We start from the raw sequence: 25230 nt of genomic DNA on the forward strand, positions 1-25230 counted from the left end.
TCCAGGTCTCTATACAAGTCTCCATCCAAGTCTCCATCCAGGTCTCTATACAAGTCTCCATCCAGGTCTCTATACAAGTCTCCACCCAGGTCTCTATACAAGTCTCCATCCAAGTCTCTATACAAGTCTCCATCCAGGTCTCTATACAAGTCTCCATCCAAGTCTCCATCCAGGTCTCTATACAAGTCTCCATCCAAGTCTCTATACAAGTCTCCATCCAAGTCTCTATACAAGTCTCCATCCAAGTCTCTATACAAGTCTCCATCCAAGTCTCCATCCAGGTCTCTATACAAGTCTCCATCCAAGTCTCTATACAAGTCTCCATCCAGGTCTCTATACAAGTCTCCATCCAAGTCTCCATCCAGGTCTCTATACAAGTCTCCATCCAGGTCTCTATACAAGTCTCCATCCAGGTCTCCATCCAGGTCTCTATACAAGTCTCCATCCAAGTCTCCATCCAGGTCTCTATACAAGTCTCCATCCAGGTCTCTATACAAGTCTCCACCCAGGTCTCTATACAAGTCTCCATCCAAGTCTCTATACAAGTCTCCATCCAGGTCTCTATACAAGTCTCCATCCAAGTCTCCATCCAGGTCTCCATCCAGGTCTCTATACAAGTCTCCATCCAGGTCTCTATACAAGTCTCCATCCAGGTCTCCATCCAGGTCTCTATACAAGTCTCCATCCAGGTCTCCATCCAGGTCTCTATACAAGTCTCCATCCAAGTCTCCATCCAGGTCTCTATACAAGTCTTCATCCAGGTCTCCATCCAGGTCTCTATACAAGTCTCCATCCAGGTCTCCATCCAGGTCTCTATACAAGTCTCCATCCAAGTCTCCATCCAGGTCTCTATACAAGTCTCCATCCAGGTCTCCATCCAAGTCTCCATCCAGGTCTCTATACAAGTCTCCATCCAGGTCTCTATACAAGTCTCCATTTAATATCTCCATCCAGGTCTCCATCCAGGTCTCTATACAAGTCTCCATCCAGGTCTCTATCCAGGTCTTTATACAAGTCTCCATCCAGGTCTCTATACAAGTCTCCATCCAGGTCTCTATCCAGGTCTTTATACAAGTCTCCATCCAGGTCTCTATACAAGTCTCCATTTAAGATCTCCATCCAGGTCTCCATCCAGGTCTCTATACAAGTCTCCATCCAGGTCTCTATCCAGGTCTTTATACAAGTCTCCATCCAAGTCTCCATCCAGGTCTCCATCCAAGTCTCCATTTAAGATCTCCATCCAGGTCTCAATTTAAGTCTCCATCAGGTCTCCATCCAGGTCTCCATCAGGTCTCCATCCAGGTCTCAATTTAAGTCTCCATCAGGTCTGCATCCAGGTCTCCATCAGGTCTCCATCAGGTCTCCATCTAGGTCTCTCCCCAAGTCTCTATACAAGTCTCCATCCAGATCTCCATCCAGGTCTCCATCTAAGTCTCCATCCAGATCTCCATCTAGGTCTCCATCCAGATCTCCATCTAGGTCTCCATCCAGGTCTCCATCCAGGTCTCCATCTAGGTCTCCATCCAGGTCTCCATCTAGGTCTCCATCCAGGTCTCCATCCAGGTCTCCATCCAGGTCTCCATCTAGGTCTCCATCCAGGTCTCCATCTAGGTCTCCATCCAGGTCTCCATCCAGGTCTCCATCCAGGTCTCCATCTAGGTCTCCATCCAGGTCTCCATCCAGGTCTCCATCTAAGTCTCCATCCAGATCTCCATCTAGGTCTCCATCCAGGTCTCCATCTAGGTCTCCATCCAGGTCTCCATCCAGGTCTCCATCCAGGTCTCCATCCAGGTCTCCATCCAGGTCTCCATCTAGGTCTCCATGGTGATGTGAGGGGTTTTCTGAGATTTTGGATTTGATCCAATAAACAAAACCTTCTGGTCTGGTATTCTGACCTCATCTTCACGTTCACACGCGAGTCTTCATGATTCCACATCGATGACGAGTCGTCTCGAGCCGTCTCGAGTCGTTGTTGATCAAACGTTTTAATACGCGATCCATAAAAGCCTCGCCGGCGTGCTGCGATCACACGCTCCTCTTTGATGCATCGAATAACTGATCAACAACCATTTATGAGCTGCAGTGAAATGAATCGTTTTCATCCAGCTGGTGAAGATTATTAGCTTCATTTGTTCACGGAGGTCCTTCAAACCTCAGATTTTAATATTTAAAATCTCCGGCGAGGAGGGCAACCTCGGGGGAGTCCCGGCTGCAGGAAGGAGGAGCAGAGCTGCAGGAAGGAGGAGCAGGAAGGAGGAGCAGAGCTGCAGGAAGGAGGAGCAGGAAGGAGGAGCAGAGCTGCAGGAAGGAGGAGCAGAGCTGCAGGAAGGAGGAGCAGGAAGGAGGAGCAGAGCTGCAGGAAGGAGGAGCAGGAAGGAGGAGCAGAGCTGCAGGTGTGAAAGGACGTTAGGTTTTATTGCCCCACTAACATCAACTTTTCAACACCTGTTGGAGGCCTGAACGCCCCGAAGCTCAGCCTGAGGCATTCTGGGTAGACAGATAATCAAGGTGAGTGATAAACGTGCTCAACTGAGGGGGAGGAGGGGGAGGAGGGAGGGGGAGGGAGGAGGAGGGGGAGGGGGAGGAGCATCAACCTCCCTGCTTCAACACAAAGCTGCGTGTTGTCGCTTTACAGTGAAATGTTTAAATTATTACAATTTAGAGAAAATGCTTGTTTAAAACACACACACACACACACACACACACACACACACACACACACACACACACACACACACACACACACATATGTGTGTAACATTAACGAGACCTGGTTATTATGTGGAGGACGTAGAATTGCTGTTTTTTTTTTATTATGGATGATGTAAATCTATTTGAAGTCCCGGAGCGTGTGATCAACTCAAAACGTGGAGGCAAAATGGAAATTACGCTTTTATGAATTCCACATGTTCATCCTTTAAACTCCACGTACATTTACATTTACGTCACATATTAATAAAACCTCCGGTTGATGATTTACGGCTTCCTCGGCTTTCTAAGTCTGAAAGGTGCTATGAATCATGGGTATCACAGTAAACAGCGGCCTGTGATTTCACGATAAGCTGCCAGCTGTTCACGCTCGGTGAGCTCCAGAACAATACACACAACTAATACACACTTCCCCCGAAACTCAACAGGCTACCTGGAACTCATCTCCAAGTCCTAAAACACATTCTGTTCACATCGTCGGAACTACATTTCTAACCCAACTAGTTTAGCTTTAGAGGAGGAGATTGGTGCGTCACTCCATGGACGATTAGCTTAGCTTAGCTTAGCATAAAGACTCGTAGCTGCTCCAGAACAACTAAGGTTGCATCTTAAAAACAACAATTAGTCGTTATTATGCAGCTAGCGGAGACATCTAGAGAGAAAGTAGTCCTGCAATAAATAGTGATCAGATCATCAGATTGAACAGTGAAGTACCTTTAAATATGAATACAGTTTAAAATGACCTGAGCAGCACAAACCTGCTGACTGAGATGAAGGACAGGTTTATACTTTTCTTAAATCTCCGATCTCACTTCCCGTCACATCAGATTATTTTTCCTGCATCATTTATGGAATATATCTCATTCAATCACATTGAATCCAATATTTCACTTTTTTCAGTAAATCAAACAGTGGCGTCTTCGTCGCCTCATTACCACGTATGAACTATTCATGCGCTCATTTAATCTTAATGAAGTCCTGCAACGGCGCTTCCTGCTAAAGGGCACAGATCATGTGTGTGTGATGGGATTACCGACTGCCTGGTGCTAATGTTTAACCACAGCAAAGGCTTAACCTCCCTCGCCCCCCCTCCCTCGCCCCATGTGTGTGTGTGGGTGTTTGGATTTGTGCCCCCCGACGTTCGTTTGAGACGTCACGTCAAACACTCGGCGTGATGCAGAATGCAGTCCTGAGATTATTTCTCTCCTCCGCTGCCTCTCCTTTCCACGTTGTTTCCGTGTTTCCGGTTCATCATCGTGATGCAACACATCTATACGTTATAGTCCTTATTTTTACTGACTCTTGACTCGACTCTTTATGAATGTGATTAGTCTCAATCTGCAGCAATAGAGCGGTTTACTACGACGGCGTCAGGGCCAAGAGCCGAGAGAGGGGGGCAATATGCTGAGAAAAAACGCATTTATTATGTTTATTACGACGCTAACAACCAAATCTATGCTAGCTAACGTCCCATGAATGTACGTGTATGTTTGTAATGAATCATCCCAACGTGTGACATCACCTCGTTAAGGTCCTTATGGTGATGATGTTGATGCCTTTATTCATATGAGGACAGATTGTCATCTTATGGGTGTTTATGTTTGTTTGTCATAGCAACGGCAAACATCGGCTGTTAGCAGAACCAAGAATCTTGTTTATATCGACTATATTTATATTTATAAAGTGGCAAATTTCGGACTTTTTCTCTCTGAATATTGCCCCCACAGTCCGCTGCTACGCCGTTGTACGTTTCCTCTTCTGTGTGGCATAAAAACAGTGACAGTCGTCCCATTTTAAGGAAATGTAATAGACTAAAGAACACGTTTAAATTGTCGTCCAAAGCAGAACAACAACCCTTCCTAAACTCTGCTGGAGACTATGGGGTTTTCTTTGATCAAATGTATATGATCCATGTGCATATATGAAGTGACAGTAATGCCCCTCAGCTCCCCTTCCTCTAAATCAAAGTCATATGCCAGTTTTGGCCCAGAAACGGCCAACGGGGCAGATTTTGGACTCCTTCCTGTTATTCATGAGCATCCTCGCTGGCAGAAACACACTTTCACCTCAGGATCTTTTTGTTGGCCCTGAATAGTCGGCGTATTTAACTTGGCCGCGATCGTCTGGTTCTGTTATCTTTATTCGATATGTTGATGAGAATATTTATGTTGTTGTGCAACGGACTGGAATGTTGAAGGTCATGTGAACAAAGTGCTTTGTCTTATCTGCTGCGTTGGACAAACTTTCTGTTATCGACATCTGAACACGAGTCCAGAGTCACGATGGCAGTTAGCTTCATAACTAAAAACTACAGACGTCGTCATGGTGACGTCACCCGTTGGTTTGTGGACTAAGCCTTCATTTTGGCATTTTAGCCGTTGCCGTCTTGGATGTTTTGCATCCAGTAGAAGGAAGTGACCATATTTGGACTCTGGAGGAGCGATGGGTGGATCTAGAGCAGCAGCCAGAGCAGCATCCTTTCTGGATCTGGATCCATGTAGATTCTGGTGTGAAGCTGCTAACAAAGTTAGCTTCTGTAGTTCAAGGTTCATCTTAACAGGTGACAAGTGTTAAAGTCATCTTAGTAGCTAACTAGCATTGGTAGCTTGGTAGCGACCTGTCAATCAGCAGGTAAGCCCCGCCCCCTAAAGCATCCCCTGCTTTCTGGTCTGGTGGACTCTAAATGGACCATAATGTACTAAATGAACATCATGCTGGATTGAAGAAGACTTGGAACTAGAGATTGAGACCATAAACTCATGTTTACAATGTTTACTGAGATAATACATCAGGAGAGAAGTAGGACCATTTTCTCATAGACTTCTATACAACCAGAGAGGAGTCGCCCCCTGGTGGCCAGCAGAGAGAAGTAGGACCATTTTCTCATAGACTTCTATACAACCAGAGAGGAGTCGCCCCCTGGTGGCCAGCAGAGAGAAGTAGGACCATTTTCTCATAGACTTCTATACAACCAGAGAGGAGTCGCCCCCTGGTGGCCAGCAGAGAGAAGTAGGACCATTTTCTCATAGACTTCTATACAACCAGACAGGAGTCGCCCCCTGGTGGCCAGCGGAGAGAGCGAAAGCTTTAAGGCACTTCAACCTCGGCTTTACTTTTCAGAGCCGGAGGTTGCCGCCTGACGCCAGCATGTCTATAAGCGGTGTAGTGGCACTTTGACTCTCTCTGTTCTCACTCGACGACGACCGCACGCTGATTCACATTTACTGGCTCAAACATCGATATACTATCATCCTCCTCCTCTTCCTCCTCCATCATCACTCTTCTTCTTCTTTTTCTGTCCTCTATTTCACCTCAGGAATGTCCTCTTCTTCCTCCCGCCTCTTCATCTTCCCGACACAAACGAGCTGGTAATTAAAACACTCACAGCCAATTGGGCAAGTCATTGCACAGTATGCTACACCTGCGTGTGTGTGTGTTGTGGTCACACTCACGTCCTCATTATGAATCTTTTATGACCTTTTACAGCGGCAGAGAACAATCCGAGGCATTTACAAGCAGCCGCAAACCCATCAAACGCTCGCCACCTTTCTTCTTTTGTTTTTTTACTGCCGCCCTCGCGGCCCGGAGCCGCTCGCTGCACCGCGTCCAGGTGTTTCCAGGCCGCCGCGGGCTGATGACAGGAAGACGGATCCGTCCGTCAGCGCGCTCCTGAAGCAGGTGGTGGCGGCGGCCGCGTCCCGAGGACCAGAGGTCACATGTTTGATGTCACCTCCACGGCGAGGTCATAACTCACACCTCCAAGTCATCGAGGAGAAAAATAAATCCTGTTTGCTACTGCAGAACACACACACACACAGAACCTGAACATGTGTGTGTGTGTGTGTGTGTACAGTAGAGTCGGCCGCATTCCAACTCTGAGTGGCGAGCCAGAGGAATGAGCACAACAACAATGAGTTTAAGCTGTTGAATGATTAAGAGCAGTCTCTGGCTGCTCGCCATTCCATCACACCAAAGTCTCAAAACATTTTTGCCCAATATTTCATCATTAAGTTGCAGAAGTGTGTTTTTCCATCCCCTTCTGCACACAAACACACACACACACACACACACACACACACACGCTAACAAGGAGACACGTTATGTACGTGAATGCATGAATGCACATACAACATTAAAAGGCCCAAAATGAGCCGTAGTTGTGATTTTTATAGCCGATAAACCACAAAGCCAAAAACATTAACGTCGTTGCATTTTTCCTAATTGTTGTGAAAGAACCTCAACGAGCCGCTTTTATAATGAGGATGATACACTTTTACCACGACAACAACCCTTAAAGAATAACAAGACAACAGACGATGTGACGTGTGGAAGTAGAAGGACAGCTTAAAAGTTAAAGCTGCTATACTTCTGGGTGTGTTTATGGACATACCGGTATGTATGTGTGTGTGTGTGTGTGTGTGTGTGTGTGTGTGTGTGTGTTTTAGCAAAAAAAAATGACGTATTATGTATTCCAATTTCAACCAAAAAAATGGAATGAAAAAACAAATTAAAGTTAAAGCAAAGACGTCTGATATCATAACAATAATGTGTTTTATTATGAAAGGTTAATTATCGTAGATATATGTTTAATTTCACTGATAAAATAAATCTTCACACCAGCTGGATTCAGGTTTGTTTTTATGAAGAGACGATCTGCCAGATGGAAAAAGAGAAAAAAAACAACAACAGCAGCGTCCCGAGACGCCCGTCAACATCGGACAGATAAAGTGCTCAAGGCCGCTGCAAATTATCGGAGTCCAAGAGACAGGCTGCACTTTAAAGCCACTAAGATCCATCTCCCCCCCCCATCCCTCCGTCACCCCCCCGTCACCCCGTCGCTCTCCGGCAGCCAATCAGCTCGACGCACATAAACTGTACATTTCGTTGGCAGATTGAGTGTTTTCAGTTTTCGGTCCGTGGAGACTTTTTGTTGCCCCCCTCGAAAGATTTAACTCTCCTCCGGCTCGGGAACGGACCGGCCTCCGAGTGAAGTATGGAGCCTCACACACACACACACACACACACACACACACACACACACACACACACACAGGGGGGGGGGGGGGGGGTGCAGAGTAACTTGACCCTCCATCGGACCGCAAACGTACAAACTCCAAATGAAGTGTTGACGTCTTTAGAAAAACAGCCTCAGATGTCTGAAAGTAATGTATATACACACACACACACCATACACACACACACACACACACACACACACACACACACCAATGATGCCAACGCTGCCAATCTCTCCACTCAGACGTTATTACTTCCAATCTAAAGAGTCCCTGAAGGAAAAGTCTTGTTTTAAGCTCCTATTCAAGCCGCTCTGAAAAGGACTCGCTGTTTATTGTTGCTTTACAACAAAGATTCATGTGTGTGTGTGTGTGTGTGTGACCTTTGAGGATGACCTCCAGCTCGTCCCGGAGGATGTCGAAGGTGCTGTATCTGGAGCTGGTCTCAGGGATGATGTTCTTCTTCAGCCAGCCTCCGCAGGCGTACTGGTAGAAGTTGTCACACGGGTCCACGCCGGCGTCCATGTTCTCGATGAGGCGGGAAGCTGGGGGGGGGGGGGGGGGGGGGGACAACAAGTTGCATTCTATTCTGGGTTTGGTGTGAAATCCTCATGAAAACTGTAAGACCCGTATGCTCCGGGAGGCGTCCCTCAGGGCGCCGTACAAGCCAGAGCCGCCACGAGCCTGTTTAACATTGTTTAATAGTCGGGAAATATTCATATTTGTTTTATTCCTGTTAGACCAGAAGTTTAACGTCACTCACGCTCTTTTTGTTAGAAGCAGCCGGTTAGCTTAGTGGAGCTAACGGCTAACGGGCCCTGAAGCTCGCTGATCTGCGTCTTAGCGGAGAACCAGCGCCGTGTGGGGTTCACTTCTCTAAAAGTGTAAATGTGCTAATTTGTGGGCTCAGAGGTGTGACGTGAGTTACCTTCAGACGGAGGCGGACCAGCTGTTTCCAGCTGTTTCTGGTCTTTGTGCTGCAGATGAGCAGCTGCTCGGCCGGCGGACAGATGTGAGTCGGATTGATCCTCTGATCCGAACTATTAACGAAGATTATGGAGCGCTTTAGACCTTGGATGGCGGCCAGGATGTTTCACGCTCTTCCAGGAGCCATAAATATGTATCCATATACATATTTATATATATTTAATGGACTCCGTCGTGGCAATAACTGGGTTATGTTTTTCCTTGGAGACGGAAAAACTGGGAACTTTTTTTCTTTGAGCTGCAATTAATGACACGAAGCAGCCGAGAGAATCTCTTGTGACGAGTCTGTCCGTCAAATCTGACTGAATTGGGACGTCGGTTTCCCAAAAATACATCGTAAACGAGCGTTTGTCAGAGGAGGAGTTCTATCTTTGATGTGATACGACAGCGCTGATGAGCTGAATTATCAAATAAAGATGTCAGATTTGAGAGGTGGAGGGTTTGTTTGCATGAAGGAGTAATAAAAGAAATGTTTGACTTCTAGTCTGAGAGCGGTTCTACGTGATCCAGAACAAAAAGGTCTCTGCAGGATTTCTGCAACCATGTTTCCCAGCAGCTCTTACAGTTACATGTTGAAACCTTTCGCACACATCAGCGTTGAGAAAGCGTTGATCCGGGAACAATAATCCTTTGCGACACGTTTCAGCCGATCGGGATCGTTTGATCGCCGTTGACTTTGAGAGGAAACATGTTCACAACTGAAGTGTTTCTGAAATACCTTTCACAATCCCCCCCCCCCCCCCCCCCCCCCCCCCCGTCCCCGGACCACAAACGCAAAGCCTTCAGAAGGAGACGATAAACAAACGAGGCTCACCTGACTGTGTGCAGTCGGCCGTGGTGCAGATTTCATCTGCAGGAAGAAAAGAAACACAGAATAAATCATCAACTCATCCTCCTTTAGAACACACACACACACACACACACACACACACAGTGAGCTGGTAAATACGCTACGCCTGAATGCACACGATGTGTTCAGGTACAAACAGTAATTAAAGGCTTTATTATACGCCGCCGCCGCCGCTCTCGTACGCATCATCACATTTAATTTAAACACCTTCTTTTACCCGACGGGTGTTTGTTGACCTGCCAAACTTCCCAGTTCAGTTCTGTTTGTCAATAATTAATCAGCGGATCCATAAACAAGCTGTTTATCACGAGCGTTTAATGTCACCCTAGCAGACAGCTGGACTCGCAGCAGCAGACCTTGGACCGCCGAGTCAGCGCCTTTTTAAAAACGCTTGACATCCGAGTGCAAGAAGGCGAGAAAAGTGAGGATGTTAATGATCCTATCACTGATGGGATTTGATCTGGACACAGCCGGTTGGATCGGTTTCCCACGGCAACGAGACACGTCAAACTGCTCCAGATATTACATTCTTTGTGATTCACAGAGTCTGAAGTGAAAGTGAGCAGAACACTTTGGAGGTAAACATCCCTGAACTTTGCTCGTCTTCTTTCCGGCTCAGTCGTTGTACTTTTGCACTTTGCTTTTAGAAGCAACAACAGCTCGAGTGTCTTCTGGTCACCGGAACACAACGCTTTGGATCTCATGATCAGCGGGTTTGGGACCAGGTCTGCGGTCCTCTGAACTCACCGGTTTTCTGCGTGGCGAAGAGGATGACGAGGGCCACGATGACGATGAAGAGCAGGGAGACGATGGTGATGAGGCCGACCTCCAGCGAGGTCCAGCGAGGCTTCTTCGCCGACTTGGGCGGGTTGGTCTCCGTCATTGTGAGCTCTCCTCGTTCAGCCGCCGGCTGTATCGACTCGCCTGAGGAGAGAAGAAGAATCGTCATGGCAACGCCAGTCCACCGATCAGCAACCGATCAGCAACCGATCAGCGAACGATCACTTCACCGTCGTTACACATTTGGCTGTTGATGGAAGGTCAAAGCGATTTTTAAAAGGGTGCAAATGAACAGCGAGATGTTATATTTAGTGTTTACAGAGAAGCTACGGTGTTAGCGTAGCCTAGCTCTGATCGAGCCAAACTCCATTCAGAAAACAAGCATTTTAAAAGTGATTTGCGTATCGTCCTGCAGATAGACTTAACAAACCACGACTTCTGACTTTTTACCAATCATCGTCATTATGTCGTTAATTCGGCATCATTTTGATCCGTTTATTGCAGTTAAATCACAACAAAGTTGATTTATTTAGTTTGTCTTGATATTCACACTGAAAACAGCTCTATGAAATTCACCCAGCACCTCTGGGTGATGTGGGACTAATAAAGATGATCTTATCTTATCTTATCTTATCTTACGTTGAACATTAACGTCACCTTGGGCTCGCACAATTTCCTGACAGTATACCAATCAATTAATGGATTTGGCAAACAAATACGTTAATGTATAGATTAATTGAGGTTGAAAATAATTTTAAAAAACAGAATAAAAAGACTTATTTAACATTAAAAAAACAATCACGTAGGAACTTGAAGGAAAGACGATCTCATCATGTCAGCATCATTTCAAAATCCAATTCTGAAAATTCAACTTTCGAGTCATCAACCTCAAAAAATCCCAAAACACTTTCTGGCTGCAGCTTCTTTAAAACGTATGATTCAAAATCAAAATAAAGACATTAAGACAAACATTCTGTTAAATCTTTTTTAAAACTCAAGCTGAAGAAAGAAAAAAAGTACAAAGAGTGAAAGTGAGATAAAAAAAGCATGAAACACAGCCGGCAGTGAGAGGAAAGCGTAATGAGGAAAGACAAACAGTAGCAAAAGGTGAGAACGTTGTTAGTTCTTACCCTCAAGTGGCAAAAAAACACACCAAAGAAAGAAAGACACACTTCTGAAGAAACCTTCTCCTCTTCTCGCTGTTTCTCTCTCTGGGGCCGAGTGAGAACTTTACAAAGTTCATGTAACAAGCGGTTGAGTTTATCTCTGAAGGCAATTAATGCTTAATCCCTCACACACACACACACACACACACACACACACACACACACACACACACACTTTTACGAGCTGCTGTCATGAGGCATCTGTGCAGATGGGCGGGTCTGACGGAGACGAGAGCGCCGCCAACCAACAGGACAAAGTCACTGTATTTATTATTATTATTATGAATTAAAGGTTGAGGAGGTTTTTCTATTCGGAAACACTTTCTCTGATATGACTTGAAATCCTCGTAACATACCGACAGCAATGAATACTTTAATGCTCTGACATTAAATAAATAGATAAATGTCTTCTGTGTCCGTGGCAGGACTGTAAAAACCACCGTCCAATCAAAAGAGTCGGGCCGGAGAAAATGATTGGACGGCCTGCCTGCCTACTTCCTGATTGCCAATCTCGAGGACTCGTTTGGCGTTCTGGGGGCAGGGCTTTGAACAGAGGTCTGAACAAAGGAGGCGGGGCTTTGACAGAGATCTGAACGAGGGGGGCGGGACTTTGAACAGAGATCTGAACGAGGGGGGCGGGACTTTGAACACAGGTCTGAACGAGGGGGGCGGGACTTTGAACAGAGGTCTGAACGAGGGGGGCGGGGCTTTGAACAGAGGTCTGAACGAGGGGGGCGGGACTTTGAACAGAGGTCTGAACGAGGGGGGCGGGGCTTTGAACAGAGGTCTGAACGAGGGGGGCGGGACTTTGAACAGAGATCTGAACGAGGGGGGCGGGACTTTGAACAGAGGTCTGAACGAGGGGGGCGGGACTTTGAACAGAGGTCTGAACGAGGGGGGCGGGGCTTTGAACAGAGGTCTGAATGAGGGGGGCGGGGCTTTGTTTTCAAAGTCAAAATCTGTTTTTCCAAATGACCTACTCTGCCTTTAACAGCACCATTCGGCCTCTGTCCTGCCGAATGTCAAACCATTCTTCTTCGTGATTAAACGACTGTGGCTTAGATCGACGGTTCGAATCCCAGCCCCTCCTGTCCACGTGCCGACGTGTCCTCGGGCAAGACACAGAACCCCCATATTGCCAACGAAGGGCTCCCTGAGAAGCCGAAAAGGCTATAAAAGCGCTCTAGGAATGCAGATCCATTTACCGTTATCCAGGTCGGGGATTGGCCACTCTCCTAACTCCATTAATTTTTATTTATAGTGTCACAACAACAGTTACCTCAGGACATTTACACATGCAGTCGGGACTAGACCAGGATCAGGATCTTCAGAGTCCAAAAAACCCACCTTAACAGACTTTTAGGCAGAATTCTGTTGGGTTTCCATCTGGGTTTGGTGTTGGATTAACAGTAGCAATCTTCAACAGGGGGTCCGGGACCCCTAGTGGGTCCACAGAGTTACTGCAGGGGGTCCCCCAAAATTATTTGATGCCAAACTTTTTTTTCTTCCAAAAATGTAAATGTGTCCAAAAATCCACCTTAACATGAATACAACCTACAATAATCAAACATAAATCTTCCTGTTTGTTTAATATCGTGTTGAGAAATTGTGACGTAGAAATGTCAAAATAGAACAATTATTATTTTAATGTCTTATAGTATCCATCCATCATTACAAAGTACTGTTACACATGGAACTATAGGCTGCACTACACATGAGTGTTGTTTAATAAGGAACACAGTTTTATATGTAATATAACCCTAACCCTCAACCAGGTCTCTGTAGGCCTTGGGGGTCCCTCCACCAGGTCTCTGTAGGCCTTGGGGGTCCCTCCACCTGGTCTCTTTAGGCCTTGGGGGTCCCTCCACCTGGTCTCTTTAGGCCTTGGGGGTCCCTCCACCAGGTCTCTATAGGCCTTGGGGGTCCCTCCACCAGGTCTCTGTAGGCCTTGGGGGTCCCTCCACCTGGTCTCTTTAGGCCTTGGGGGTCCCTCCACCGGGTCTCTATAGGCCTTGGGGGTCCCTCCACCAGGTCTCTATAGGCCTTGGGGGTCCCTCCACCGGGTCTCTATAGGCCTTAGGGGTCCCTCCTGGGTCTCTATAGGCCTTGGGGGTCCCTCCACCGGGTCTCTATAGGCCTCGGGGGTCCCTCCTGGGTCTCTATAGGCCTTGGGGGTCCCTCCAGCAGCGTTTCTGTGTTTTTGATCCGAGCAGGAAAAGGAGTGACGGGAGGAGACGAGGAGGCGGTTGAGGAGACGAGGAGGCGGTTGTGGAGCCGGCGGGTTGACGGGAGGAGGCGGGAACTTCGCTGTCTCTTTCTTTGTGTGAGCTAACCCATTAGTGTGACGGCGGCCGCTTGCATCTCGTGTGAAACCGACGTGTGCAAGACATGAAAATGTATTTGAAAGGGAACATAATGAGTGGAGGAATGTGTTAGTGAGGTGGAGGGGGGACAACCCTGGACCCTGACAGGTCTTAAATCAGGTCTCAGTGAGCGGAGGCACGTTAGGTATGAATCTTAAGGAGCCACTTACTGTACAGACATCTACCCACCGTTTCCCTGCGGGACCTCGGAGAGACACTATAGGACCTGGACCCGGGTGGATTCAAGGATCGGGTTAGCGTGCTAACGTTAGCGTAGCTGAGGATTGTTTAACGCCTGATTTGTTATTTTGTAAATGTTTTTTTTTTACTTTCCATGATGTTTTTTTTTTTTCTTGGTTTCTTTTGTTTTGTTTTTGTCCGTCGTGATGAATCTGAAACATAAACTCACACGCTCTCCAAAATTAAAACTATCACTCATCTGTCTGTCTGCACACACACACACACACACACACACACACACACATTTCTCTTTGACAGCCTACATGCGAGCCCATGAACATGTCATGTTCCTAATTGAGTTTGAATGAGTGGAGGAATGTGGCCTCCTTTAACTTAGAATAACACCTTGTGTCTGTGGGAAGTATACGACTCTGAGAACTGACCCTGGACCTGCACACTGCACCACTGAAGTCAGGTTAGAACCCCATGTCTCACTTTGAGGGGCTGGAATGAACTTCACCTCATAATTAGGGTTTTTTATTCTGAAAAAGGGAAAATAAATGTAAAAAAACTCCCAAAAAATCCCTCTTTCAGCTGGGACAGAAGTATCTACAGTACTGCAATACTGTGTCGATATTACTGCAATACTGTCACGGTACTATTCCAGCAGTGTATTACACGCGTTGCCAGGTCTCCTGTTGCACGTCGGGAATTCCGAGGGGGGGGTGTCATGATCAACTGGTGCACGCGGTACCCCCGTGTCACCCAGCCGGCAAAAAGCGCGCGCATGCACACGCACAAAAAACCGCACACACACGCACACACACACGCGCACGCGCATGGCAGCGCCATCATACGAGAAGCGACTTACCAGATGTGTCGGGAAATTTTCGGTCGATGATATAAATGGGCATCACATCCGCTGATCCATCAAAAAACCCAACACAGCGGAGCGCGAGGTGCTGATCGATCCGTTCAGATTGATCGATTCATCCCGGATTCCAAACCAAAGGGGCGCGCGCAGATCTCTCTCCCCTCTTCTTCTTCTTCTTCTTCTTCTTCTTCTTCTTCTTTCTTTGGCTTTTTTTATTTATTCTAGCAGGGCACGCGCGCGCACACACTCACGCGCACACAGCTCACAAGTCCGCGTCCCTCACAGGAGGATCGCTGGATTCAAATGTGACCCATCAGAGTGTCGGCGCGGTGGAGGCGGCGGCGGGTTGGTCAAGTGTGTGTGTGTGTGTGTGTGTGTGTGTGTGTGTGTGTGTGTGAAGGGGGGGCATATTTATAGCGCCGGTGACGGACGGCGAGGCGCTGAGCGGCGGCCCCCCTCGGAAGTTCCTGGTCCTCCGCGGCGCTGCCTCCTCTTCGGGGCGCCTGGAACACCTACACGGATCCCGGATCCGGGACGCGCCGCTCCAGGTGAACTGGCGCGCGTCCCAGTGAACCACTGTCAATAAAGTTGTGGTTATTAAGTACACACCGCTGTGATCATATTCATATTTGGACAGTTTTAATAACACAGATGATTCATTTCTGAGGTGGAACTCCAATTTGTCACAATGTAACTCCTTGATTGAAGGCATGAACGGGACCAGTACTACCTGCAGCAGTGGCGGCTGGTCAATAGAGGGCGCTGTCACACACAAAGAAGAATCTATAGCCTTCATTGGATAAAACGTTTACTTTTACATAATTTTTTAAACAATAATATCGCCTATAACTGACTTAAATGTATAATTGCAATAAAAGGTTCAAAAGTAAAGTTACCGGTAGCTGCTGTATTCATGGTCTGGGGCGCAAACCTCTTTGCAACCATAGAAGGAAGTGACCATGTTTGGACTGTGGAGGAGCGACGGGTGGATCTGATGAACACAAGCAGCACGGCACCCTTACTGGATCTGGATCTGGATCTGGATCTGCAAACACAGCAGGATTAACATGAACGTGAGAAGAAACGAGTATAAATGAGGTGATTTCATTCGTCAGCGGCCGATCGCGGTCGGGGCTGAAACAGGAGGCGGGACATAACGTTGATTGGTTGGAAAGATTAAACGCATCAGGAGCTACACGTTCACACTGTGGGGTTCAGCATCTCGCCCAGAGGAGCCGGGATTCGAACCACCGATCTTCCGTTCGATTGAATAATGGACGTCTCAATGTGATAGCCGATATCCGATTTTACAGGATAAGAAAAGGACCCTGGATTAAGATGTATAGGTTATAGGTTAGGTCAGGTGATGGATACGAGCGGGGATGTGCTATTTATTTATCTCTTTAAGTTACAGAACATTTTCCCACAGAGTTGAAGTCAAAGTGAAGCAATCAAACATCTGGTAACGACGCCGACAGGATTAGGAAACCTGTTTCTAAATGATCTAACCCTCATCCTGCACCCCAACCGTCTCCTCGTGGCCTCGTCACACTTCCTCTCCGCTTTATGACTCTCTATTTACAGCTGGACGTAAAACATGGATCTTCATGCAGGTCCTCCTTTAGTGTCCCCTTGATGGTGCCTTTAAGCCTTCTGATAGAGAACAGCATGATTCCCCCTCTGAAGGCTTTACACATATCAGTGCATCTAGAAGATGTTCAGCAGCATAAAAGCCCTCTGTGATCATATTTTCCCTCATTTTGTTGCTCTTCAAATAAAAGCTCTCTCTCTCCCGTCCTTGTGGCCGTGCGGAGGAAGCCCAGCGTGGGGTCGACTCCCGGAGAGGGTTGAGTTTTAATTGCGCTGTGCCCGGGGTGACGCAGGTATTAAACAGCCTTTCTCTGCAAAAGATAGAAACACTACAGACCTGCACACACACTCTTTCTCAATGAAAGCAGTCAGTGCCAAAAATACACTTTCAATTAAACTTTATTCTATTAATACAGCCCAACATTACAAATCACTTATTTGCCTCGGAGGTCTTTGAATCTGTTCAGCACACGACGAAGAAAAAAGTCCCTGAAATAAAGACATGCAAACTACTGTTAAAACGCTGGTTTTCTGAATGGAGTCTGGTTGATGGGTGCTAGGCTACGCTAACATTGTAGCTGCTCCATCAACACTCCAAATAAGGTCATCTAGACATAAATACAGCAGAGACCTTGTTGTTTGGACCACAGACAGTCTCTGGTTCCTCCAGTCTGGTCTGGTCTCTGGACTAATGTGAGCTACTATCTAGACCTCTGGGGGACCACAGACAGTCTCTGGTTCCTCCACATAGTCTGGTCTGGTCTCTGGACTAATGTGAGCTACTATCTAGACCTCTGGGGGACCACAGACAGTCTCTGGTTCCTCCACATAGTCTGGTCTGGTCTCTGGACTAATGTGAGCTACTATCTAGACCTCTGGGGGACCACAGACAGTCTCTGGTTCCTCCACATAGTCTGGTCTGGTCTCTGGACTCATGTGAGCTACTATCTAGACCTCTGGGGGACCACAGACCCAGGAGACAAGATCTCGTTCCTCCGTTTAGGATTGGTCGACGTCATGACGACGGGAGGACGATCTCCAACGCTGATTGGCTTTCGTGTCACATTGTCATCCATATACATGTATTAACATGTATATGGATGGAGAGGGAGAGAAGAGCTGGATTAGAGGAAGTCCTCCGGTGGTCTGGGTCTAGGTCTACAGTCCACACATGGATCATGCAGCAGCATGACTGGAAATATGTGGTTTTCATTTCTTAAAACACCTACGCGACTCCTCGAGATGCTGCTTTGTGATTTCCCATCCAGCCGTGAGTAACGCGTCTGCTACCAGAGAGATGGGAGGAAGCAACACTCGCTGACTAACGGAGCAGTTCTGTATTTTCGGTCCACATATGCTCCGTGAATCACGGCGAGTGTCACAACCACGAGGAGATGTGTTCTGTTGGTCACGGATCAAGGTCAGGAACGTTCTATCAGGAAGCGTCGGGGGAGGAACCGTCCAATCAGCTGGCAGACAGGCTGTCCAGTTCTGCTGTCACACACACACACACACACACACACACACACACACACACACACACACACACACACACACACACACACACACACACACACGCCCATAATGAGCATGGGCACTGTCACTCAGAGGTTTGTGGCAGTTAAGAAGAAGAAGAAGAAGAAGAAGAAGAGCTAAGCTGACGTTTCCACAGGGAGACGACAGTATCCGAGGCTCTTTTGTTGCACGTTTATTTCACTATGAAATAAAAGTGTTGTAATAAAACATGAGCCAACATGGGAAGCCGTTACAAAAAAACAATGAAGCAAGGCCGGATGATCAAATGTTTACTTCATTCTCTGGAGATCTGCAATATCCTAGAAATACCTAATCAGAACCAACTTTAAACCATAACAATGTGTCCCCCAAAGAAAAAAGTATCAACACTGTACATGCCATGAAGTTTTTACAAACAATCCTCTGTTCATTCCTATTTACATGCATCAATAAGAGCTGAGATCATTTGTTTGGAGCTCTATAAGACAAGACATTTGCACATTATTCCACTTATTATATATTATTAAATTATTACAATTATATATATATATATATATATATATATATATATATATATATAAATCTAAAGCCTATTCTGCATATGATGTGTTTCCTCCAGGTCTCTGTGTTTTCTGGTCGTCCTGTGTGTTCTCCCGTCTCGCTGCTTTATGATTATCAGCCGTCACGGACAGCGACGTTCCCTTCTCCTCCACCTGCCTGCACACGCTTCCCCACAGGGAGTTGCTATCTGCAGGAATCTGATCGCCTGGAAAGAGGAATGACAAGTGACTCACACAGACAGTCCGTTCAAAAAGAAAAGCCTTCCCGTAGATCCACATTAAACCTGCCTTAAATATCCATAATTCCTATTTGGAGAATAATGATGATGGACGTATTTAAAGACTCAGAACTCACTTTGTTTCTAATCCTCTTCTTTTATCATATTAACGTGATGAATTCACACAGATGAAGGGTGTTTACTCAGCTCGTTTCCGCCCATAAACATGCACTGATGCACTTTTCCAGTTGAACCCCGGAATATGAATATTTTATCTCTATCATAAGTCTATTTTAAAAACGGCACTAATGGATGTTTTCGACAATGGCTTTAATGACTATGAACGAAGTGAAAGGGGTCACCTGCAGCGATGAGCGCCGGGAGGATTCATCCACTCAACTCAACAGCAGAGTGTTTTACCATCTTTCAGGTTGACGGTTTTAGATCCGCGACCTTTAGTCCTTCGCTCCGCTTCCTCGGCACTCTCGTCCTCCCGGTGTTTCCGTCCTCAAAACCTTCTGGTAAATGCTCTGCTAGCGGCCCAGCGCCAAAAAAACAGACTGACAGCAACATAGTAAAGAACAGAGCAGCTTAGAAGCCGTATATATGTTTCCTCGCAGGTCGGTGGAGAACACTGAATGTTGCTGGAGAGTGTTGTACTTGTATCGCTGCACTTGTATCGTACTTGTATCGCTGTACTTGTATCGCTGTAGCCTACTTGTAGCGCTGTACTTGTATCGTACTTGTATCACTGTACTTGTATCACTGTACTTGTACTCTGTGACGGATCGTCAGTCAGGTTGAGCTCGTCGTACAGAAGCAGCGTCCTCGGATTCTTCTGGTGAAAAGAAATAGCATCATGCTAATAAAACGGGCCGGTGCTAGTTCATACAACACTGATGAGAGTGGTGATATTTTGTAAAGATATTGTTGTCATGGAAACAAAAAAACTCTGGGATAAAGCACTCCCAATGCATGCGGACACTTTTCAGCCAGAAAAAAGGCGCCATGTGGACACAGGCCCTAAGGTGGCGCCCCCCAGTGGTCGTATCCCAACAATGCATATCCAATAAGAGAGTGTAGTACAACGTGTTGTGTATTTCTGTGAAATCCGGTCCTGCTATTACTTGTGTGCTGAACCCTGAAGCTTTCCCGCCCTCCATCTCTTCCCACAGGACACTTACAACAACTACATATGCATTGTGTGTGTGTGTGTGTGTGTGTGTGTGTGTGTGTGTGGTATCTCTATCAAGGTGACTCAGCATGTTTTCTCCTGACTGAGTATCTTTGTGATAAACCACCACAGTGTACAGTTGGTCTCGGTACATGACGTCCCCGTCATCGTAGAGTTTATTTGGTGGATAGATCTAATAACAGTTCATTATCTCAGGACTAGAACACGCTCATGAGAACACGATGAAGGACTCGTTATCAAGTGACGATGCTCCTCACAAGCCATCAAAAAGACATTGTGTCTGGCAACCATTCCATTCTGAGGCTCCATCGATGTCTTTTTAATGGAGCGAGGCTGCTGAGAGGACGTTCGGAGTGTCTACAGGATATCACTCTCGTCTCTGGAAGTATCACAGATTGTTGAATGAGCCCAAAGTACAAAGTATGTGACAAAACCAACTGGGTTACGGCAGCCAGAATACTTTCATGAAGCCGTCATCGCCGCGTGTTTCAGCAGGAATCTGGACTCGGCGTGTTAGCGTGGGCGTGCGATTCCTGAGCCCGACGCAAGGACGGATTCTCTGGAAACGTAAAGCTTGTCTAGACGGATTCCCCGAGTCAGAGGACCACCACGGTTCCTCCAGGTAATACCGTGGGAGATGTTCCAGGACGGGAAAACCATCCGCTCTCTGAGAAAGTGAAGCCAAGGCTCAAAGTGCCTTTAAACTTGCATTTTCTCTGCTGGCCATCAGGGGGCGACACATGATTGCATGGAAGTGACACTACTCCTCACTTATTTATCATTTTAGTGCCGTAATCACGGAAAGAAGAGCCCTCAATAGCGTTTTCCAGGAGCATCCTGGCGTTGAGGAAGCAGAGCGGCCGTGATGTGTAAGACGTCGGCGGTCATGTGATCTATTATGTGTCGTAAATACGATCAGCTGGACCAAAACAACAACGGAAGGTGAACTTTTACACGACTCTTCAACTGCAAGAGAAGTTATAGTTTATACGGCACTGTCATTTCTATTGCTTTGATATGCTTGTTTTTATTTGTATTTATTTCCTTTTAGTATTTTATTAATAAAAGTTGTATTTGCTTGTTTGAATGTGTTTTTCCAATGCTTTTAATGTTTTATGTAAAGCCCTTTGGATTGCCTTGTTGAAAGGTGCCTTGCTGGGCATCGTGTGGAATAAAAGGAGCTACTATAAAGATGACAATGCCAAAATGCAGAACTGGAGGCATCAGGCCTTATAGTGCATAAACCAATAGGTCACCATGACGACGTATACAGTCTATGACCGCTGACACTCCTTCCTCCCCCTTTCGTCCTGAATTCTCAGACGGGAAACGTTCCCGTCATCCGTCCTTTTTCCCGTCTGGTTGCACCACATGACCTGCTCGTTGTATTTCCTCCTCCTCATCAAAGATGCAGCAGTAAGTGAGCGTTGTGTCTGTGGAGCGGTGGAAGCGTTGTGACAGCTCACCACCAGAGCACTTGAAAGGCTGGCTGATCCTGAAGCTGCTTTATGTAAAGCCACTGCCCTCTAATGTTCTGGAATGAAAGCACAGCTTCATCCCTCTCATCCCCCCATGTTGTGAGGCGCGCTTGTCTTTTTTTGTGAGGTTCAAAAACACTCGATTTGTGAAAAGCCGAGATCGAAAAACATAAAAACATATCTGCTGCCCGTTGAGTTGCCGGGGAGATGCAACGCTTCCTCAGTGTTTCTGAAGAGCAGCTCGACCGCCTGAGAGCTTTTTAAATGAAGCTGCCCAGCCGAGCTTGTCAGCTGCACGTCAGCTGGAAGAAAATCCAGGGCCGCATCCCATTTCTGTTTGTTGGAGATAAGTCAGACATGGAGCTCTGAACCTTAAAAAAACGCCCGACAATCATATTTCATCATTAAGCCTTTTCTTTCTGAAAACCCATTTAAAGCCTGAGTAAAAAAACAAAAAGAGTGAGTTTATTCTCAAGGTAACACTTTAGTGAATTCCTGCGACAGTGAGACGGGTCTGCCGCCTGTCTGTCTGTCTGCAGATTTATAGTTCCAGGGGCCTGGAGGGGAACGGAGGCTCTAATAGGACCTTTAATGAAAATCTCCAGCCGGCTCGTTAACGTAGAAAGACACACACACAGAAAAACAGATGGTTTTGTCACATGCACTCCTTTTATGTCCTTGCTCTCCCTTCACGTATTGCTGCCTTTCCCTCCAGCAACAGTGAAAACAGTTCATCATCATCACTTCCTCTGTTTAAACACTACATGTGTTTCTCTCCGTGAACATCCAGGAAAGGTGTTTTCCTGTCATTGATCCCTCTCAGCCAGACAGCCGGATGAATTGATTATGCTGATTCGTGCGTTTCTTCTCGGTCACATGACCCGAGTCCCTGTGAAGCACCTGAGGCTGCAGGTGCAGTCAGGACCTGCAGAGCTGCACCGGCGTCCTCACGTCCAACACCAGCAGGGTTCAGAAACCTGAGGACAGGAAGTGTCTGACTGGTCCGGCACACAGGCCGGAGTTTCACGGTGCAATAGCTCCATCTGGTGGACGATTCACAACTCGATGTGAGCTGGACGTTAAAGGTGAGCTTTCTGTCTGAAAGCCCATAAACACACAAGGTTCTCCTGTTCATGGTCCTAAAGGGACCCCTCTATAAGACCATGTCAGCCATGGGACACCAAATCCACATTCTTTGGTACCTGAGAACAGTCTGCTGAAGGTCCTTAAACTGTCATTCTCTCTGCTGGCCACCAGGGGGCAACTCCTCTCTGGTTGTATAGAAGTCTATGAGAAAATGGTCCTACTTCTCTCTGCTGGCCACCAGGGGGCGACTCCTCTCTGGTTGTATAGAAGTCTATGAGAAAATGGTCCTACTTCTCTCTGCTGGCCACCAGGGGGCGACTCCTCTCTGGTTGTATAGAAGTCTATGAGAAAATGGTCCTACTTCTCTCTGCTGGCCACCAGGGGGCGACTCCTCTCTGGTTGTATAGAAGTCTATGAGAAAATGGTCCTATTTCTCTCTTGATGTATTATCTCAGTAAACATTGTAGTTTATGGTCTCAATCTATAGTTTCAAGTTTAAGGGGCGGGGCTTACCTGCTGATTGACAGGTCCATTTAGAGTCCACCAGACCAGTAAGCAGGGGATGCTTTATGTCAAAAACATATTTTCATCAGCTGTTATATTTCAGCTCATCAACAAAACAAAAGACTTTTGTTTTGTTGCGAATTTAAAATCAGCCAAACGGCACGAAAACATCATCTGGCAAAAAACTTTTAGAAAACTTGAAGTGGTGTTCTCACCTCGACGACATTTGAATACATTTGCTCAAGTCTTCGTAGGTGGGTAGGCTGGTGTTCGTTTCCATGGATACTGTTTGATCTCAAAAAGCATTGAGTGATTTGTTTTTCACAAAAAAGGATGTTGCATTAATATGATGTAAAGTGATTCCAGCATGTTTTAGTGCAATTTTAAGAGTTTTAAGCATGTTTTGATGATTACTGGGATAATATCCTGCATCGCAATTATTTTTGGCAGGATAATGGCAACAATTTTTTTACGTATCGTCCCATAGAGAGACAACTCAGCAACTGGAAGCTGCATGATCTCTGGCCACTAAGAGGCAGAAACACCTCAATAAGCTGTGAGACACACAGCCACAATATTCACGTCTTATAAATAATTATATATTTATTATATTTTTATAAATAAATTATATATAATTACAGCATATATTATTTTAATGTTTCCCTGCCTTACAACCTGGAATCAAATTTATATAATAAATAAATAAATAATATTAATTTGATTTTAATTTTTTGGACTGGATCTACATAAAATAGTCAAAATGATGAAGTGAAATAAAGTGGTGGACGTTATTTAATGTGTCTTCTGAAGGTAACTGGGAGAACTCACCTCTGATTCATGAGGGGGTGAATACATAATGTGACACTTTTCAGTTTTCTATTTTGTTCATTTCAATTCATCATTTTCTTCTCACTTCGCCAATGGTTATTATTTTGTGTAAAAAAACAAACATTTTAATTCCAGAAGATAAGAAAAACACCAGGAGGGGTTGAATCATTGTGAAAGGCCCTGAAGCTCTGAGAGGGAAGTGATGACTGTTCTGTGATCAGCCCTCGTTTGATTCGCTGCTTATGACTTAAATAAGCCAAATTTAGTTTAAGGTTGAGTCATTATGAATTCATGACACCAACTAACTCGTCCTCTGTTTTATCTCTCTCTTTTATGCAAATACAATCTCCCATTCTGTCTCTGTATCTCTGTGTCAAGTGCTGCTTCATTAATACGTGATGTGACTCAGGATAGTGTGTGTGTGTGTGTGTACAGGTGTCCACCAGGGGCCAGCAGATACATGTACAACACAGTACATTATTAATGTATTTGAAGGGTATTTCAATCATCTATATTGATTAGCTGCCTCTATTTTCACAGTTCAGATAAATATATGCTGAGATCATCGACTGTAGTGGTCGTCGTCATGGTGACGTCACCCGCTGATTTGTCGTTACCATCTTGGGTGTTTTGCAACCAGTAGAAGGAAGTGACCATATTTGGACTGTGGAGGAGCGACGGGTGGATCTGATAAACACAAGAAGCAGAGTGGCACCCTTACTGGATCTGGATGATTCATTATTCATACATTACAGCTGAGTGTTGAAGACTTGAAACTAGAGATTGAGACCATAAACTCATGTTTACAATGTTTACTGAGATAATACATCAAGAGAGAAGTAGGACCATTTTCTCATAGACTTCTATACAACCAGAGAGGAGTCGCCCCCTGGTGGCCAGCAGAGAGAAGTAGGACCATTTTCTCATAGACTTCTATACAACCAGAGAGGAGTCGCCCCCTGGTGGCCAGCAGAGAGAAGTAGGACCATTTTCTCATAGACTTCTATACAACCAGAGAGGAGTCGCCCCCTGGTGGCCAGCAGAGAGAAGTAGGACCATTTTCTCATAGACTTCTATACAACCAGAGAGGAGTCGCCCCCTGGTGGCCAGCCAGAAGTAGGACCATTTTCTCATAGACTTCTATACAACCAGAGAGGAGTCGCCCCCTGGTGGCCAGCAGAGAGAAGTAGGACCATTTTCTCATAGACTTCTATACAACCAGAGAGGAGTCGCCCCCTGGTGGCCAGCAGAGAGAAGTAGGACCATTTTCTCATAGACTTCTATACAACCAGAGAGGAGTCGCCCCCTGGTGGCCAGCAGAGAGAATGCAGC

At 46.2% G+C, this 25230-nt stretch overlaps 1 protein-coding gene across 1 annotated transcript in view; it reads right to left on the reverse strand.

Moving 5' to 3' along the window:
• LOC311019643 (neprilysin-like) overlaps window positions 1-15304 on the reverse strand; it is a 29684-nt gene extending 14380 nt beyond the window's left edge. Inside the window, exons 1-4 of the mRNA XM_084019232.1 lie at window positions 14922-15304; window positions 10309-10485; window positions 9526-9561; window positions 8108-8269 (exon numbers count right to left, since the gene is read on the reverse strand). Of these exons, the coding sequence (XP_083875358.1) occupies window positions 8108-8269; window positions 9526-9561; window positions 10309-10485; window positions 14922-14964 (418 nt within the window). The 5' untranslated portion in view covers window positions 14965-15304. The remainder of the gene's footprint in view (window positions 1-8107; window positions 8270-9525; window positions 9562-10308; window positions 10486-14921) is intronic.
• Between the last annotated feature and the right edge of the window lie 9926 nt (window positions 15305-25230).

Source organism: Eutrigla gurnardus, assembly GCF_963514095.1.
Source record: "Eutrigla gurnardus genome assembly, chromosome: 10".
Taxonomy (NCBI): Eukaryota; Metazoa; Chordata; class Actinopteri; order Perciformes; family Triglidae; genus Eutrigla; species Eutrigla gurnardus.